At 38.0% G+C, this 20211-nt stretch overlaps 1 protein-coding gene across 12 annotated transcripts in view; it reads right to left on the bottom strand.

Moving 5' to 3' along the window:
• AKAP9 (A-kinase anchoring protein 9) overlaps positions 1–20211 on the bottom strand; it is a 148273-nt gene that overhangs the window by 49769 nt on the left and 78293 nt on the right. For all 12 annotated transcript variants that reach the window (XM_080663144.1, XM_080663139.1, XM_080663141.1 and 9 more), the window contains 2 exons: positions 18646–18851; positions 7300–7532 (listed from right to left, as the gene is read on the bottom strand). In XM_080663144.1, the coding sequence (XP_080519270.1) occupies positions 7300–7532; positions 18646–18851 (439 nt within the window). The remainder of the gene's footprint in view (positions 1–7299; positions 7533–18645; positions 18852–20211) is intronic.

Raw genomic sequence — 20211 nt, 5'->3', positions numbered from 1 at the left:
TCATACAGATGGCACCTGCACTTTGTTGGAAAAAGAGATTCCCTTCAAATGTTCACCTAGATACTTTATACTTAAAAAAACCCCTCTTCTATCCAGTTGAGGTATGATTTATCCCTAATACTTATGTAATACCTAGTACTTACTAAATATGAAATTTCATAATCAATATTTTCAAATAATTTAAGAAACCTATCATTACATTGAAAATATGTATAAAGCATCAGTAAATATTCTGTCACTTTAATATAAAAGTTTCAGGGTCGGTAACAAAACTGTTCTGAAAACCATCTGGCTTGTTAAACATTAGCTAGTATATTATAGTTAAAGTCATTAAAGCCATAAAAAGTGCTGAGTAACCGGTAGCTACACTGAATAACTTGTAGTGAATCATTCACAACATATTTAAGTCAAATGAATCTGAAATATCAACCTATGTTAAGTATGTGTATCCTGAACAATGTTTATAAAAATATTTTTCACATAAAAAGCAAAAAAAAAAAAAAAAAAAAAAAAAAAAGAGAGAGATATTTCCTCACAGGATTAGTAGGCATATAAAATCACTGAAAATAAAGTTTCTTAGAAAGTTAGCAAGAAAATTTAAATTAGAATTCAGGTCTCCTTTTTCCTTGTCTGAAACTATGGCCAATATGCCATATGATTGTTAAACATTTCCTAATTGGCTCAATGACAATTCTCTTAGCTATTTTAGGTTTCACAATGCCCATTTCCTCAAATGGTTCCATTTTTACTCAGGATTGACATCATAAATATATAAAAGCAAGATTCTTCAGGACAAGCCAAGATCTTTGAAAATAGGTTGCCTGGCATGGGAAAACTGTAATATTATCTCATTCTGCTTTCATAGATAAAAAATGTAGTCAAGTTGGGGTTCTGAGACCAAATTTAGCCCTTCAATACATCCAGGATGAATGAGAGATAGTAACACACCAAACTAAAAAACAACATTCTCTTCCGTTTATCCTTACTAAAAGCATTTAAACTTTATTTCTCACTATACAGTTTTTTAAAAAACTAAATGTATTAAAACAAAGTATAAACTAAAAGTATAAAAAATCAAATATTTTATACTTACTGAATAAGGAGGGGTAGGCAGTGAAATTTTAGAAATAAGCTTTAATATGTGCCCATTTCTTTTATGAATAAAATGAAAAATAGAAGTATTAATAATTACTGAGTTATTTTCATCCAAATGTTCACATAGAGGAAATGGATGTGGTAAAGGCACACGAGATTCAACCTCATAAATGTCTTCATCTTGTTCTTCCAACCATGAGCCACTGAGTTTGACAGTTGCCAAATAGGTCCTGTAAGAATCCATTCTAGGAGATGCAGCTGCCAATGTTCCTCATTGATCAGTTTTCCATACAGTAAAAATTCTTTTTAAGCTTATCAAAACATACCATAGCAGTATAAAAATTTCTTTTTAGCACTATCCAATAGACATTATAAAGCTAATTCATAAAAAAACTGAAAAAAAGAAAAACCCCACAAACCAAAAAAAACAAACAAACCTAGATCTTTCAGTCAACAACAAAACGAAACAAAAATAAAAGCAAGCTAACAACTTTTAAACTAGATTAACTAAATCCTTGAAGAATGAAAGAATAAAAATATAAGTATCAAACTGGCTGAGCAATAAAACTGCTTTCAGTATCAAATACGTCTGTGGAAATAAATAACCCTTCCAAGCCGATCCTGGCAGGGAAGGTCAAGTTTTAAATCTCCATAGTAGCAGTCTTGAGAAATGTAGTTGCAACATTATCTCCCTTGTTCTTGTTGCTTCACTCAATTCAAAAGTAAAACCTCTTCTGAACTGAGCTATTCAAATAGCCTCTCACACTGAGCCAAAGGATTCTAGTCAGTGTCCCCTGAGGAAAGGTCAGAACAGAGGGTGTGGTTTAATGTTGTTACCTATAGGTACTCTGACAGGTGGAATGTGAATTAATACGCCCACAAAAAAGCCTGCCTAACAGGATTCAAGTTCCATGTAAGAGCTTTGAAAAGGGTATCTAGATAAGTTTATAATGCTTCTGAGATAAGCTAGTGTTTTTCCATCCCATTAAAATGTTTGTTTTAATTTAAAAATGTGAAACCACATTACCAATGAGTTCTGCAACTATATGTAGCACTTCTTTTTGATATTTTCTTAGAAATAATACTCATTCTTTTAAGCAGTTACTAGAATACAGGGTGGGGTAAAAGCATGCTTACAGTTTTGAGTACACAAACAGAGTTTATTCTTTATTATTCTTTATTAAGTACTAGAGGCCCGGTGCATGAAATTCGTGCACGGGGGAGGGGGTATCCCTAAGCCCAGCCTGCACCCTTTCCAATCTGGGACATCCCTCTCACAATCCAGGACTGCTGGCTCCCAACTGCTTGCCTGACTGCCTTCCTGATTGCCCCTAACCACTTCTGCCTGCCTGCCTGATCACCCCCTAACCAATCCCCTGCCAGCCTGATTGATGCCTAACTGCTCTCCTGCCAGCCTGTTTGCCCCTAACTGCCTTCCCCTGCAGGCCTGTTCTCCCCTAACTGCCCTCCCCTGCAGGCCTGGTCCCCCCCAACTGCTCTCCCCTGCAAGCCTGGCTCTCCCCCACCCCCAACTGCCCTTCCCTGCAAGCCCGATCGACCCCAACTTCCCTCCTCTGCTGGCCTGGTCACCCCTAACTGCCCTTCCCTGCAGGCTTGATCGCCCCCAACTGCCCTCCCTTGCAGGCCTAGTCCCTCCCAACTGCCCTCCCTTGCAGGCTTGGTCCCTCCCAACTGCCCTCCCCTGCTGGCTATCTTGTGGCAGCCATCTTGTGTCCACATGGGGGCAGCCATCTTATGTGTTGGAGTGATGGTCAATTTGCATATTACTCTTTTATTAGATAGGGCAGTGGTCGGCAAACCACGGCTTGTGAGCCACATGTGGCTCTTTGACCCCTTGAGTGTGGCTCTTCCACAAAATACCACGGCCTGGGCGAGTCTATTTTGAAGAAGTGGCATTAGAAGAAGTTTAAGTTTAAAAAATTTGGCTCTCAAAAGAAATTTCAATCATTGTACTGTTGATATTTGGCTCTGTTGACTAATGAGTTTGCCGACCACTGAGATAGGGGATAGAGGCCTGGTGCATGGGTGGGGACCAGCTGGTTTGCCCTGAAGGGTGTCCCGGATCAGGGTGGGGGTTCCCTTGGGGCATGGGGCGGCCTGGGTGAGGGGCCTGTGGTGGTTTGCAGGCTGGCCACGCCCCCCGGTGACCCAAGCGGAGGCCCTGGTATCTCGGATTTATTTATCTTCTATAACTGAAACTTTGTAGCCTTGAGTAGAGGCCTGGGCCGGCCAGGGTGTGCGGAAAGCTTGGCGTCCTCTATTACCAGGGAAACCCAAGCCTCCTGCTCGCTCTGTGGCCACAGCCATCTTGGTTGGGTTAATTTGCATATTACTCTTTTATTAGATAGGATTGTATGATTTTTCCATACAAACAACAATAAACCTATTTTTGTCCCATCCCTGTATAGATAGTCCAGTTATAACCTATTTCCACATTGAATTACTTATAGAGTGAATATTAACAGAAAAAAACACACCTCTTTTGAAGTTACATAGTTGGTAATTATATCACGTAAGATAATTAAAACTTAAAGGTACAAGTTGTATATAATAGCCTTCTTGTAGCTCAAAAAACCTGGACAATAGTGAATAAGCCAGCTACTCAAAGTTTTAAAAGATGAGCAACTTACTTTTCAATATTAAAAAATCCTCAAAAGTGAAAGTTGTTTTTAAGTAAATGAAAATACTTTTATTGTGGTGCCTTTTCTCTATCTAGTAACTAAATACCCTAAACCCACAAAACTTTTATCTTTAATGGAAAACCCCATATTAAAGCAAGGAGGTATTATTAACAAAAATCCATTCTATAGCCATTTCACCACACAAAATTGTTAGAGGAGCCAATACTCAAGGCTTATAATTAGGGCAGAGAAAATGAGATTTTCTACAGAAAGCCCAGAATCTACAGGGAGATAGTTTGTGGTGAGGAAGGGGCAACTGCCTCTTATAATTCTGGATTAAGCAATGACAACTTTCTTATGTGAACCCTCAGTTAGTTGTCTGTACAAGATGAAGGCCTAATCCTACCACTGACGCAGCTAAATGTGACATTACTGGGATTCAGCAGACACAAAATCATCAGCATTACAGCCACTCGGCTTTATGAACGGGTGGGACTCATGCTTAACATGCGAAATACCTCTCAAAATACTCTTTCTTGGCTCCCTCTGCAAAGTACAGTTTATTTGGATACTCTGGTGTCGAATTTATCTTATTTGAAGCAAAAACAAAATGCTGAAAGTAAGAAGTATCCCTTTATAAATAGAAACATTTAGGTCAAGATAAGAACTAACTACAAAGGAAGGAGAGAAAACACCAGGGAGGAAAACAAGACTCAAGAAGGCAGTAGATTTAAGATTTAGAATGGGGCAACAGCCCTCGTAACAACAGTATGTTAACTGACAGCATATTATGTTCATGTTCAGAAAGGTGATCCGCAATTAAAATAATTCAAATGATAGCCCCCCCACCCAATTTTGAAAGCATGTAAAACTTTTTTCCATCCATGTAAAAACACACACATTTGTGTGTAAGTGGTATCTCTTTGTAACTAAGAATAAAGGTCAAGGTTAAGAAAATAACCACCAAAAAATACAGCAGAATTAGGGAGGAAAACACTCAAAAAAGCAGTTAAGATGATTTAGGATAGGGACAAATAGCTCTCCTAACAACAGTATATAAACTGTGATATATTATAAACTAATATTCAGAAAAATTATTTGAATTAGAATAATTAAAGATATATATATATATATGTGTGTGTGTGTATTTAATTTTAGAAAGCACATAAGACTTTTTGAAATAAAAAAGTTAAAATGACTTCAATTATTTAGGACACTCTTTTAATTATCCAGACTAGTTCATTATCCCCAGGTTTCAGATAATCAAGATTTTAATGTATATTTGAAGGCTTATTTTGTGGTATAGTTATGTTTCCCAAATAACCTAGTTTGTACAACCTCAAGCTATTTAACCTTTCCCCCCATAACTATTTCCATCAAATTGTAAAATATTTCTGTTGTTTTCCTTTGGATTTTTATTTACTTATTTCTCTAATGAGAATGAATCCTGGATATAATACCCCAACTAATGCTTAGAATAGCACATTGGGGACAACGCTAACAGTAAAATGTTTCAACAAAAAAAATGATAAAACAAAATCCTAACGTATACTACTGCTTCATCCTCAGGAAAAGTCTCTTTTTTTTTTGAGAAAATATAGAAACATGAAGCTTAGGACCCACCATTCTTAAAAAAGATAATTAACAAATTCAAGAGAGTTGCCTACAATAACAATCACTCTGTGGGAGTAAATTATTTATTCATTTTTTCCAAGGACTTAGGAATCTCTTGGTAAATAATCTTCTGTGGCTCTAAATAGTATCTCTGGGTTCTGAAAACTTGGTGAAAGATTATTCCTACAGGACAGACTGATTTCTATTTTCACCTGACCCCAAGAATCAAGACTCTGAAGCCACATTCTCAAAGATAATGTTCTACAGAACCACAGAGAGATTACTGAATAAGGAGTAGGTTAAAGAGATTTATCTTTCTAAGGGCTCGAGGATAGTCTCTAAATCCTTTCCTTCATATTATAATGAAAGCTATCATAAACAGGAAACTGCAATGGGCTGAGTATAAGCCCAATTTTATAGTAGCCCATTGGGCAAAAGAGAAGTTTAATCCATCATAATAAATGTATTATTATATGAATTTGGACATACCACTGGGCAAATCACTTGTCAAATCAAATACATAAAGTAAAATACTACTACAACAGATATTATGAAATCAGCCTATAAGGCAGATGCCCTAATAGTCAGCAAAGAAAATACTTATTAGTTATTTTATTTTTTAATTATTAAAAAAATTTTTTTTATTGATTTTTTTTTGGGGGGGGATGACATAGGTCAACATGAACATACAGGTTTTAGGTGTGGGATTTTATGTTACAAGATCTATATATTGCACTGTGTGCCCACCACCCAAAGTCAGATCTTCTCCTGTCACCATATATTAGAGAGAGGAAGGGAAAGGGACAGAGGGAGAGAAGGAAGGAGAGAGAGAGAGGGAGAGAAGGAAGGAGAGAGAGAGAGGGAGAGAGAGAAACATTGATTGGTTGTCTCACTCATCTGCCCCAAACTGGGGATCAAACCTGCGACCTGGGTATGTGCCATGACTAGAAATCAAGCCTGAGACTCTTTGGTACAGGGCCGATGCTCCAACCACTGAGCAACACACACTGGCCAGGAACCAGTTCAACATCTTAAAAATAAGTAAGTGAATTTACTTCATTTTAATAGCAAATAATTTTAAAAATTCTGCATAGAGTAACTTAAGAGACAATTATACATGGTGTAAAAATTTTATAGACAGAGAACACTGCAATTTGTTATAAAAACCTTGCTTTAAAAATTTCTATAAAAATAGTATTTTAATATAGAAACTGTCCTACACTCTAATTTCCTAACAAGAGATAGTCTGTAAAGTGAAGTAATTTATTCATATTTGTGAAAAGGATGTTAAAATCATGTAAAGAAATTGTAGGTTTGATTTGTTCATATTATAATAGCAATGTTATGACACACTAGAGCATATAGCTTGTTTTCGTGATAGCATATACTATTCCTTCAAATGAATTATATATATTATACTGGAATATTTCATATAATGGTGAAGTTAAGATCTCTTTTAGTATAAAAAAAGTAACATGTAAGAGTCTAGAAATCTGAAAATTAAAACAACATTCAATTTTAGACCTAGAATAATCTGTCAACACATTATATTTTATCACTTAAAAAGACTATTGATACCAGTGTTTGTTATCACAAAGACAACCAATTATTATTATTATTTTTTAATTTATTTTAGAGAGAGAGGAAGGGAGAGAGAGAGAGACATAGATGTGAGAGAAACATTGATCTGTTGCCTCCCACATGCACCCTTGACTGGAGATTGAACCCGCAATCTACACATGTGCCCTGACTAGGAATGGAACCACTAACCTTTTGGTGAATGGGACAATGCTCAAAGAACTGAGCAACACTGGCCAGGGCAAGATAACCAATTATTAACAGGGAGCCTAACTAAATTTCTGGAACTGTAGAGAGAAATCATTTAGTTGTTCCTTGGCTTAAAAGAAAACCTACTTCAAACTCTATATTAGTAATATAAGGAGGTTACCTGACCACTGGTTTCACTTATGGCTTCTAGGAGTTTTTCAACTGCTGCTTGTAGTCGAGAGCTAATATTCAGCATAAGTTCTTCATTTTCAGGATCTATTTCAGTTCCAGCAAAACCACTCCTCATGAGTCGCTGTGACAGCTCCGTTCCTTCTTCAGTTACTTTTGACCACATGCTACTGTCGTTTCTTGGCATATCACCTCCAGAATAAGATGGTATAGACTCATCTGTAACTAGAGCAATATTTTAAAGGCATAAATAAATTATAATAATTGTAATTAAAAAAGGTTACAAAATAAAATAAACACTTGACATCATTGAAACTATGAAGGTCTTTTAACAACAATGCAACAAAATAAAACAGACTAATACAGAATATTATTTGATAACCAAATAGGTAAAAATAAAAAGATAATTCTATGCTAATAGGGCTTTGCAGAAATTAGTATTTGGGTTATTTAGCACTTTTTTCTTTGATAAAAACTTTTAAAACAACCTCCAACAGATATTTACTAAGTGCCTACCATGCAGGGTTTACTAAGTAATGGAGACATAAAGTGATGAGAGCTGGATTCATCCTCAAGGAGTTTACATACAGTATAATAAGAAAATAGAAAAAAATACACCCACATGAAAAGCAAAACATTGTGCAATAGGTTGTTTCAGATGGATGGAAGGACAGAAGTGCTTGATTTGGTCTGCAGCAGACCCTTTGATTTCTGAGCACATTGGGCAGCATCACCTACTCCAGCTGGGCCATAAAAGGGACCGAGATCTTTTTGCAGCTTGCTACTTTTACTGGTATAAGCAGTATACTTACTGGGAAGAGGTTAAATTAATGAGCAGTTCTAATTTAAATAGGGACTTATGCATATACATTATTCTTATTTCTTATGTAAAGAAAATTGAGTGTACTTGGGCAGAAGATAAGCTTTGGAAGTATTTAAACTAAAATAAAAGCATAGATTATCCATCACTGCCATGGAATACAGTACTAAATGTGGCAACAATACAACAACCCAACAATGAAATTTCCTGAAGAGGAATCACCTACTAGTATTCTTTTATTATATTAGTACACTAGAGGTTCAGTGCACGGATTTGTACACTGGTGGGGTCCCTCGGCCTGGCCTGCGCCCTCTCGCAATCTGGGATTCCTCTCACAATCCAGAACCACTGGCTCCTAAGCGCTCACCTGCCTGCCTGATGCCCCTAACTGCTCTCCTGCCTGCCTGATGCCCCTAACCACTCTGCATGCCTGCCTGATTGCCCCTAATCACTCTGCCTGTCTGCCTGCCAGATTGCCCTTAACCACTTGCCTGCCTGCCTGATCACCCCTAACCACCTCTGCCTTGGCCCCCACCGCCATGGCTTCATCCAGAAGGATGTCCAGAATGATGTTCGGAAGGCTTGTTCAGCTGTCCGGTCTAATTAGCATATTATGCTTTTATTATTATAGACTAGAGGCCCAGTGCACAATTAAATTGTGCGCTTGTAGAGTCCCCTAGGCCTTGCCTGCCATCAGGGCCATGTCCGCCCCCGCGCAACGCCTTGCATGCTCCCTGGACGCTGCCGGCGCCCTGCAACACTCCTCTGATGCTGCTGGCACCCTGTGATGCACCACCGACACTGCTGATGCCCCAAGGAGGAGGGGGGAGGGCCCAAGAGGTGCTCTGTGTATCTCCTGGTGACCGGTCACTTGGTCATTACGGCGTTATGGCCACTGGCCTTTTATAATATAGATAGGACATATTTCTTATCAGTAATTGTATGAAGTTAACAAATTAAAAGCATAGGAAACTTTAATTTTCAAAGTATGTGGAATTAACATTCACTTTGAAACAGTACAGCCAGGAGAATAAGAGCTATTTATTAAAAAATCTTGCTAATGTAGCTTATGCCACACTGAGTTATCTTAATCTTATGTACTTACAATATCAGATGCAGTTTCAGACGCAAGATCTGAAGTCAGCACAATTCAGTATTTACTAAGCACCTCTGTATAAGTCACTGGCTGAAAAGTGCAAAACTGCATTCTAGGAAATGATTTTAAATGTTTGCTATTACACAGCTTTATCTAGTTCTTAGAGTAACAGTTAATACAATTTTCACTTTGTAGTTTTATTTTCAAAATTGAAACACAGACAACAACTAGACTGGTATTTACTTATATTATTACAAATATTCAAAATGGAATGTCTTAATAGGGATATTTTATACATATTTATGAGCTCAAATGATGCTGGTATTCAAAATTAGTTCAGATAAAGCACAGTATAATGTATGTTAAATTAGTTCAGATAAAGCACAGTATAATGTATGTCTAGAAAATAAATATTTTTAAAGAAGCTATGGAAGCAAGAAATACTAATGGTTTACAACAGGTGTTAAAAAAATATTTATGGCCCAACCGGCATGGCTCAGTGGTTGAGCATGGACCTATGAATCAGGAGTCACAGTTTGATTCCCAGTCAGGGCATGTGCCCAGTTGCGGGCTTGATCCCCAGTGTGGGGTGTGCAGGAACCAACCAATCAATGATTCTCTCTCATAATTGATGTTTCTATCTCTCTCTCCCTCTCCCTTCTTCTCTGAAATCAATAAAACCATATTTTAAAAAGATATTTATGTTGTACCGTTAGTTACTTTACCTGAGGAATTAAATGCACTCTAGTGACTTTTCTTTCTAATGGATAGAGAACATGGTAAGTCTGAGGAAAAAGAAAAATCTGATCTGATGGAAAGTCAAGGCTTTATGGGGTGAGAGTACATGGAGAAGTGAGGATGAGGTAAGGGAAGAGATGAAAGAAGGCAGCTGGAAAGTAGGCTGGATCTAAGTTGTGAATGGTCTTACCTTTCAAAGGAAACTGGGTTTTCACTATTAATAATGGGGAGTTAAATACATTTTTTGAGCAGGAAGATAATATCCAATATGTGAATTAGGAAGCAAACTGCAACAAGGCAGAGGAAGGACTGAAGAAGAAGAGGTTGATTAGAGTTGATAAGGCTATTTCAATTGCCCAGATGAGAAGTGTTGAAGACATGAAATAAGGTGAAGGCAGTTGAGTGGAAGCTGGGTTGAGGAGGGCAAAGGAGGAAAATGGGGAGCTTCTGTAATACTGTCAACAATAAAAATAAAATTTAAAAAAAGATGCAGGAAGATTGGGCACAGGTTGGAAAAGACAACGTGTAAGACAAGGGAGGAAGGCCCTAACCAGTTGGAGTCAGTGGACAGAGCATCGACCTGCAGACTGAAGGGTCCCAGGTTTGATTCCGGTCAAGAGCATGTACTTTGGTTGCGGGCACATCCCCAGTAGGGGGTGTGCAGGAGGCAGCTGATTGATGTTTCTCTCTCATCAATGTTTCTAACTCTCTCTCCCTCTCCCTTCCTCTCTGTAAAAAATCAATAAAATATATTAAAAAAAAAAAAAAGACAAGGGAGGAAGAAAGTAGTAAAAAGATGACTCTGGGTTTCTTGCTTATATGAGTCTTAGATGACAGAAGAGTCATTACTGAGAAACAAGGAGAAAATATATAGTGTAAGCATGAAAAATAATTAGTCTGAAGTGTTAATGGGCTAAGTATAGGAGAAGTTAACTTTTGGAAATTTGGGTCCATAGAGATTTAAGAGTCATTTGTAGAAAGGTCAGAGTTAAAATCTTGGAAATGGGTACATTTGTTTTAGGAGCAATATTCACTGAAAGAAGTAGGACAAATAAAGTTGGAGCCTCTGTATATCATAAGCTAACAAAAGAACCTGTGTGAAAAATAAATCAGAGGAAGACAGGAGCGATATTCCAGGAGACGAGAATGTTTCAAAAAGGTACAGATTCAATGTTATTTGTCTCGAAAGTCAAATAGGACAAGGACTGGGAGATGGTACCGGATTTGACAACTGGGTGGTCACTGTTGTCCTCTGGGATGGCAGCTTTGGTACTGTAGGAACAGAAACCAATGCTAGTGGAGGTAGGAGCCAGTCTAATTTCTCATCAAATCTATTGAGGTTTACCTTGAGATGGAAAAGCCAAGCTGGGAAAAACCAACAAACACTTCTGTTTTCAGAGGGAAAAAAGTTAGTGGTGAGGAAAAGATTGAAGATACTGTGTATTACATGGAGCAAATCTCAAGCACAAAATACAGAGGATATATAAAACAAAATGTCTTATAAAAGGCCACTGAATGTTAATTTAAAAAATGTATAATGAACAAAGTAGATATTAATGTACCTAGAAAAAAATGGAGATATCAATTAGCTTAATGTATTTTATTAATAATATTTTGAAGATATAAACAAAAATAATCTGAGTATGTTCCAAAGAATAAATAAAACTTTTTGTTTATTCCCATGAAATAAAGGAGAAAGACATCAAGCTTATACTTTATAACAATTAGCTTTGAGGGAAAATGAGAGAATAATATAAATCACCAGGGCAATTTCATAAAATGCCAATAGAAATCTCAGAATAGTCAGTTTGGTGTATAGATTCATGATTTCAGATTTATGAACCACTCATCTGTATCTTAAAATTAGCAGATAATGGCCCAGCCAGCATGGCTCAGTGGTTGAGCATTGACCTATGAACCAGAAGGTCACAGTTCCCTTCCCGGTCAGGGCACATGCCTGGGTTGCAGGCTCGATCCTCAGTATTGGGCGTGCAGGAGGCAGCCAGCCTATCATTGATTCTCTCTCATTATTGATGTTTCTATCTCCCTCTCCCTTCCTCTCTGAAATCAATAAAAGTATATTTTAAAAAATAGCAGATAATGGTTATTCAAAAATCCTTTATTTACATTATGGATTATTACCATTTCATTCCATACACATAATAAACTTCTCAGGTTAAAGCAGGGTCGGTGATATAATAGAGCATTTCTCTGTCCCTGTGGCCTTCAGAAGATCTCTATGGCTCCAATTGGAAACCACTGACTCCAGTTGGACTCTCATACCTGACAGGTGAAAAAACTCAACTGAAGCCCTGGGAGACTAAGAGATTTGCTCAAGGTCACAGTGAGCTAGATCAACAATCATGGGCCTTCTGGTTACTAGTCCAGTATTCTTTCCAAAAGGAAGTGGCAGCAAATGAGATTCAATCTTTGGCTTCCTAAGGGAGGGTGTATGCATTCTACTGGCGAACCGTCACAGTGCAAACCTCAAGGAAAGTTTTCTTTCAACACATTCTGGGGGAACTAATTTTTATGAACTAGTCTAATATTCACTCAAGTTCAAGTGATTTCATATGGGCTCAAAATGCCCCTTTAATTTCATAAACTAGGTTACTCTTATGAGGAAGCAAACATTAAAAAATCAATTATTTTTTTTAGAGAGTTAACAAGTCCATACAAGTTTAAAATCTAAACAAGTTCAGACATGAAGACTGAAAATAGATCACAAGTGCTACCTATAACCAAAGTCATATATGAAAATGTAAAAGCAGAAGTTGCTTCATAATCAGATTAATAATGAACCCTTTTCGTTATATTAGACAAGAAATATTTCAAAAGTCAGAAATGCAATAATGCATCCTTAAAATATGAAGGAATGTCAGAAATAATTCTTATATATGAAACACTGTGTCAATATTTCAATGCCAATATTTTCTTCAAAGTTTATGAGAAAATTCAAGGTGTTAAATTATAAATTCTATTAATTCAATACTTGCTTTGAGACAGGTCAGTAAGAAGCTAGGAAAATTCCTCGGCAAGTGAAATGGGGAAACTGAGACACCTGAACAAACTGGCCAACCAATTCAAATCCGGATAATAAGTAGCAAGGTCTTATTTACACATTTTAGACCAAACTGGGGCAGACCCGCCTTGGTCAGGTCCCTCTTTGGTGACATTCTTTGAAGGTGAAACTGACCAGAGGATGACCCTGACCGCTCTATATACTCATTTTGATGCATCAGCATATTAAAGGACACACCTGGAAAGCTGATGAATATTTTATTGAGATCCTCCTGAGACCGCCCCTAAAATTCCCACCTTTAGAAAACAGATAAAAGCCCTTAAGACAAAGGACCCAGCATTCGCACTCTCTAGACCGGGGGTGGGCAAACTTTTTGACTCGAGGGCCACAATGGGTTCTTAAACTGGACCGGAGGGCCGGAACAAAAGCATGGATGGAGTGTTTGTGTGAACTAATATAAATTCAAAGTAAAGGAGCGGAGGGGAGAGCAAGAGAATCTGATAGAACAGCCGGATCCGGCAAACTACGGCCCGCGGGTCGGATCCGGCTGTTCTATCCGATTCTCTTGCTCTCCCCTCCGCTCCTTTACTTTGAATTTATATTAGTTCACACAAACACTCCATCCATGCTTTTGTTCCGGCCCTCCGGTCCAGTTTAAGAACCCATTGTGGCCCTCGAGTCAAAAAGTTTGCCCACCCCTGCTCTAGAGTCTAGAGTATGCCTGCACTTTCTTTCTTTAGGTGTGCATCTTTGCTTTCTTTCTCCTAAGCTCTAAGGGTTCCCACAAGACTTGCAGCCAGCGGGGCAATGAGCAGCGACAGCATGTCCTGGCCTAACTCCCTGAACCTGTCTCTGAGGGCCCCTGTTGCATCTGTAACTTGTTTCCTGAGTACACACAGCCCAGCTGGTTCACTTTTTCTGCCTTTGTGACTTTGTTTCTAAAAGGCCAAGGCAGCATTCTGAGCCGCACACTCGAATCTTCTCTTCAAGTGTACTTTCGCTTTGCATACTAAATAAACTCTCTCCTACTAGAGTTCTGAATTCTTTTTTCCCAAACTCAAGAACCAAGAGCTGACTTGCCAGTAACACCTTTAATATGCAAAATGGATCTGATAAGTATCCCCAAAATTATATTAATGGTCATCCCAATTTTATTAGTAAGACTAGCATATATATAAAAAAAAACAAACAAAAAACCCCAGTACATATCACTTAACAGATCTAAAAAAAGACTAGCATATCATTGTTAAAGATAAAAACAAAGACTAAGTAATTAAATGATAAATAAACATTATGACCAATGATACTAAAAACAGCAAAATTCTTCTCTCTGCTATAATATTGTATACTAGTACACTGTATTTCTTAACTGTGGATTTAATTTTTCCTCTTATATCTTAACATTGCTCTTTAAGAATCTTTTAAATAATTAAAATTTTAAAAGGCTTAATCGATTCTAGTGCACATAAAGTGGTTTTAAGTAAAATATCAAGTACTATGAGTTTATCTTGCCTTGAATTGAAATCTCAGTATCTACTTCACTAGACTGTGAATTGCTATAAAGCAGAGGGCATAGAGAAATTCTCAATAAATGTTTGTAGAATTTGGCTGATAAGAACTGCTTATACTAGGTGTACCGGTTAATAATGGCAGATTTTGTAATCAAAGGAAACAGGATAATTTCAAGAGAAACATCAAAGGTGCTTTATTCAAAGTAATGTCCATCGCTAGCTACACATTTCCCCCATCTTTCAGGTAATTTGTGGATACCGTCCCAATAGAACTTCTCTTGTTTTGAGGCAAACCATTCAGAGACCCAATTTTCCACTTCGTATGTTTCGAAGTGCTGCTTGGAAAGTGCATGTGCCATCGATCGGAACAAGTGGTAATCTGAAGGAGCAAGGTCTGGTGAATAAAGCGGGTGGATTAATACTTCCCAGGCAAGATCTTTTAACGTGTCTTTAACTGGTTTTGAAGTGTGTGATTGTGCGTTATCATGAAGCAAAATTATTTTGCTGTGTCTTCTGGCACATTCTGGTTGTTTCACAATCAAAGCATGGTTCAAATTGATTATTTGTTGTCGGTAATGATCAGTATTAACAGTTTCACCTGGTTTTAGAAGCTCATAATCCACCACACCTTCCTGATCCCACCAAACGCAGAGCATTGTCTTCTTTCTGAAGCGATTTGGCCTTGCAGTCGATGTTGATCAGTGGTCGGCAAACTCATTAGTCAACAGAGCCAAATATCAACAGTACAACAATTGAAATTTCTTTTGAGAGCCAAATTTTTTAAACTTAAACTTCTTGTAACGCCACTTCTTCAAAATAGACTCGCCCAGGCTGTGGTATTTTGTGGAAGAGCCACACTCAAGGGGCCAAAAAGCCAAATGTGGCTCGCGAGCCACGGTTTGCCGACCACTGACCTGGATCAACCCATGATTTTGTGCATTTGGGATTCTCAAAATAAATCCACTTTTCATCGCCAGTCACCATTCGATGCAAAAAAGACTTTCTTTTGTGCCTTTGAAGCAACATTTTACTGATGACTTTTCGGTTTTCCATTTGTCTTTCGTTCAGTTGATGTGGCACCCATTTTCCTTCATTTAAAATCTTTCCCGTTGCTTGTAAACAATCAGAAATTGTTTGCTGAGCAACGTTTAATCTTTCTGCAAGTTGTTTTTGAGTTTGACACGCATCTTCATCCAATAATGCTTGTGATTGTTGGTCTTCAAACTTTTTCAGTTGACCTGGACGTTCTTTGGCTTTCACGTCGAAATCATCACTTTTAAAGCATTTAAACCAGCGTTCACAAGTATCTTGAGATGGAGCATGTTCACCATAAGCTTCCTGAAGTATACGATAACTTTTTCTTCAAAATAAAGTAATGAATTAAAACTTCCCGCAAATGCTCTTTTTTTGGCATGAAATTTGACATTTTTAAGCGTAAAAATATCTATGATGTTAACACCTTCCATAAATTTGACATATGAAGTTTTGAAGCTTGCTGTCAATACAACAAAATAGCATACATATCAAATCGCATATATATCAACATATGTGTAACTCCATCTATTGAAAAAATCCGCATTATTAACCGGTACACCTAGTAACTCAAAAGCTACTGTATTATTGGATATCTTAAAGTAGGAAGCAGACATATTTAATCTATAAAGGGGTATGTAGATGTAACCATGCAAGAAAATTGATCAGATGTCCTTGCAGATCTGTTTTCTCATAAAAAATGAAATAAACACACTCCTCTGTGCTTGCATTAAATTACCAACTTATTCCTTTTTATATCTATGAGAACTGCTCTGAAGAGAGTTTGCTGTCTTTTAATAAATATTCTTTCCTGAGCATTTCAGCAACCACCTTGAAAAAGGTCTAAGAGAACTGCTATCAAAGAAAGCAGAGTATTTTTGTACTCTATGGAACATTCCTCAGAGTGTGTCTTTTGAATATGGTTTAGTTTAGGTCTTAGCAGAATAGCAAATGCCCCCTCCAGGTAATTAAGTAAAAGCCGTTTATAAAATAATTTTCAAAAAATGCATAATTTGATAAACACTCTTACAATGAAACCAAGAAAATACTACCTAATTCTTTTATGTATATCACTAGAGGCCCGGTGCACAAAATTCATGCACGGGGGCGGGGTGTCCCTCAGCCCGGCCTGCAATGACGCCAGCATCCCTCACCCCGCTCTCTAGCCAGAGGATCCTCCCCTCACTCTGCACAGTCTCTGGGAAGTTGCTTGTCCTGGGGCCTTCTCAGGGCCCTGGCCCACGACACCCGGCAGCTCAGGTACTTGGGGGCTTGGGCTCCCAGGTCCCACTTCCCCAGCTCCCAGGTCCCGCTTCCCTGCCGGCGTGGTGCGCATCAGCTGCCGTGGGAGCTGCGCCTCAGGAGTTTCCCCCTTGGACCGTACTACTTGCAAGCGTGGGGGCGGGGGGAGGCAGCCACGGCGGCAGCAATTTTATGTCTGTAGCACACCCACCGGACCCCCTCCCCACCACGGCGCCACGCTGGCCACGTTGCACTGGCCGTGTCTGCACTGCAGGTAGGGGGCTTCCAGTCTGCGACTGGGACTGCCGGGCTGCGACTGGGGGCTGCAGGCGGAGGACCCCGGGACCCATAGGGCTCCATCAGTGTCAGGAACTGGGAAGATCCATTTTTCTGAGTCTTCCCCTTCATCCGCACGGCCAGGACAGGGATGCTGGGCTCATGTTAGCACGAGCCCAGCATCGCTTGCCCTGGCCTCAGGCCAGAGGCCCCTTCCCTCCCTCCTCTCAGCTGGGGCACAGATGCTGGGCTTGTGTTGCTGGGGGCGACATGAGCTCAGCGTCCCGCGCCCAGTCCTCTGGCAAGAGGCCCCTCCCCTCCCTCTGCGGCCAAGGAGCAGGCACTGGGCTTGCGTTGCTGGGGCGCTGCCGCCAGCGTCTGCCCTGGCCGCTATGGGTGCCGCCATTTTTGTCACGGAGTGATGGTTAATTTGCATATTACTCTTTTATTAGATAGGAAGTTTCATTTGAAGAAATAAAATAGCCCTTGATTGAGAGCTTAAAGTTAAAGTTAGTTTGAAAAATACTTCTAACAACGTTTGAAAAGAATGAATTTGAAAGCAGTTTTAAAACACAGTATGTATTTCAGGTCTTATTTTACTAAAAGCAGTTTTTAAAATTATCTTTGACTTTGACTGAGGTGTTTTATATTAATTTTACTTAAAGTTCCAAACCAAGTTTTTTCTGCACTTAGAAACATGCAACTGGCCAACTTGTAATTAGGCAAACCTTCTGTTAGTGGCATGGATAATTTCCTTCTCACAGGAAACTTAAACAGAACACTCTCAAAAACTGCATAAATTGGCATTTTTAGAATGTCAGCCTCTAACTGGGGAGAAATGGTTAGTTGTGGCATGGTAGTGAAGCATGGGCTTGATCTTCTGATCTGAGACTCTATTTCTCTCCATCTGACAAAAACTTTCTCCCCTTCTAATTTCCTGACTCCCTCTACAGTAAGAAACAAGGAATAAAAAAGTAGGAGAGACTGGAGGTCAGCAATATGAAAGTAAGAAATTCAAAGAAGAGGCTGGCCCACACAGCTAAAAAAGGTAGGAAGGCATCTATGTATGTCATGTCAGGACCTAATTTCTGGATCCACACACATTCTGCCATATTTCACACCACTTTTCCAAAAGGAAGAAATGGTGTAACAGAGGACTGTTCAAAGATAAATTCAAACCTTGGATTTCTTATAAAGACTTTCTTCTAATCATACCAATAGATATGTGAAACTGTTGTTTGATTCTTAAAAGCTCTTTATTTCTTATCTTCCCTTCATTTATAGGGATAATGCCCAAACCTCCTGGTTACTGGTAAAAGTAATGAGTGGTGATGTAAAATTTTTCTTTTATTAGTGGTGAAATTAAACAGTCTCTGACTTATGTAGCACAGTAGTAACTCTAAGTATATATAATGACAACTCTAAGACACCACTTATAAATGCTATACAATAATGGTGTTTTGAGAACAGTGGCTCTAAAGCATTTGTGTTTGGAGGTCTTTTTGTTGGAAAACCACTTTATTTTCAATACATAGCAAAGTGCCTTGAACTCTAAGATTTATTGAAGATGATAACAGTTTTACAGAATATAAAGCTAGTACCTCCTGTATGTTCCTCATGAACACACGACTTTATAGGTGCCTCTGCTTCTGACCTCCAAATCAGGTTGGCAGGTGACTGGCCTTTATTAGATCTATCCAGAATTCCAAGGACATGGCGGCCAATTGTTTCTTCCACAGCTGCTGTTGTCTTTACAACTTCTAGGAGGATCTTCAGAAGTCTGTTATTAGCTTTCTGGAGTGCATACCTGTAGAGATAAAGAAACATTTATTAAAATGTTAAATCTTCTAAAAATCAAACACTTTGCTTATGTCCCCAAAAAAGTGAACTACAAAATATCTGACTTGAAAAATAAAGTATCAGAAGATCTTCTCTATTAAAATAATATGCAATAGCACCTACAATGAAATGTTTTAAAAAAATTCTTTTATACATTTAAAAATTTCCAGATTAAAAAAAAATTAAGGAGATGCAAAAGTTAAGTTTTAAAAAGTGTGGTAGTACCCAACCCAAGTATATGTAAGTTACGAGATGGTAATACCATTCATGGTTATTCATATATGTTTTACATTTAATTTCTTTGTGCCAAAGAATACATTTTAAAATGTAATTTTAAAAATCCACTAGAAAAAAATGTGTATTTATATATCTTATTGGTGATGATCTAGTTGCTTAAAGTGGCATAGACCTATTTTTAAAAAGGTCTACTGTGAAATTTCACTATTAACACCAGAGGGAATATCATAGGCCATTATACCTACTCCAGAGACAAAAATTTCTCAAGTTACATATACCACCCTCATTTCAACCAGTAGAAAGGACCTAGTTCAGCCAAATGACATTAATGTGTGTTTCTCTTTTTAAAAAACTCTTATGTAAAAAAACAGTCAGAAAATACTGCTAACCATCCACCAAAATATCTCAGCCCTCAGAGATATCACTATTAACATTTTAATGCCTGTCCTTCTAGACTTTCCCACCCCCCTCTCTCATACATATATTTTAAATGGAACAATCCTGGGCAAACTACTTTGGTAAGCTTCCTATTTTGCTTAACATTAACATCTTTCCATGTCAAGAAATATAATTCCATAAATGGTGATTCAGAAGATGTTCTGATTAATCTTCTGAATAATTAAATAATTCTTGTGTCTTAACAGCATAATTCAACAAAGGTACTGCAGGGGGAAACTTTATATTTCATACATGTAGACAAAATAAGAGACTTTCATGGAAAAGATCCTCTGCCTTAACACAGCTTTCTCTCTCAGTTTCATACCGAATGACCACCGATAGTCAGGTTAAAGGATATCTGTTTTCACAGGCACATGACATAACTATTTTAAGACAAGGTAATAAATGCATAATTTTTCCTTTAGTATTTGTCAAGTGAACAGGCAGATCTATTTTTTGCACCTAGATCAAGTTCTCTGCTTACATAAGCAAGGATATTAAAAATAAAACTAAATGATTTAGTTAGTAGAGTAAGTCAAGGGTTTTATTTCTTTAAGTTTTCCTGAAATTTTGTTCAAGCCCAAATGCCCCAAGACTAAAATATTTTGAAAATATTTCTATATAAGAGAAATAAAATTAATATGATGGCAAAA

The sequence above is a fragment of the Plecotus auritus genome (genome assembly GCF_963455305.1).
Source record: "Plecotus auritus genome assembly, chromosome: 4".
NCBI classification, from domain to species: Eukaryota; Metazoa; Chordata; class Mammalia; order Chiroptera; family Vespertilionidae; genus Plecotus; species Plecotus auritus.
Note: the sequence above shows the minus strand (reverse complement) of the source record. Positions and strands in the feature narration are given on the sequence as shown.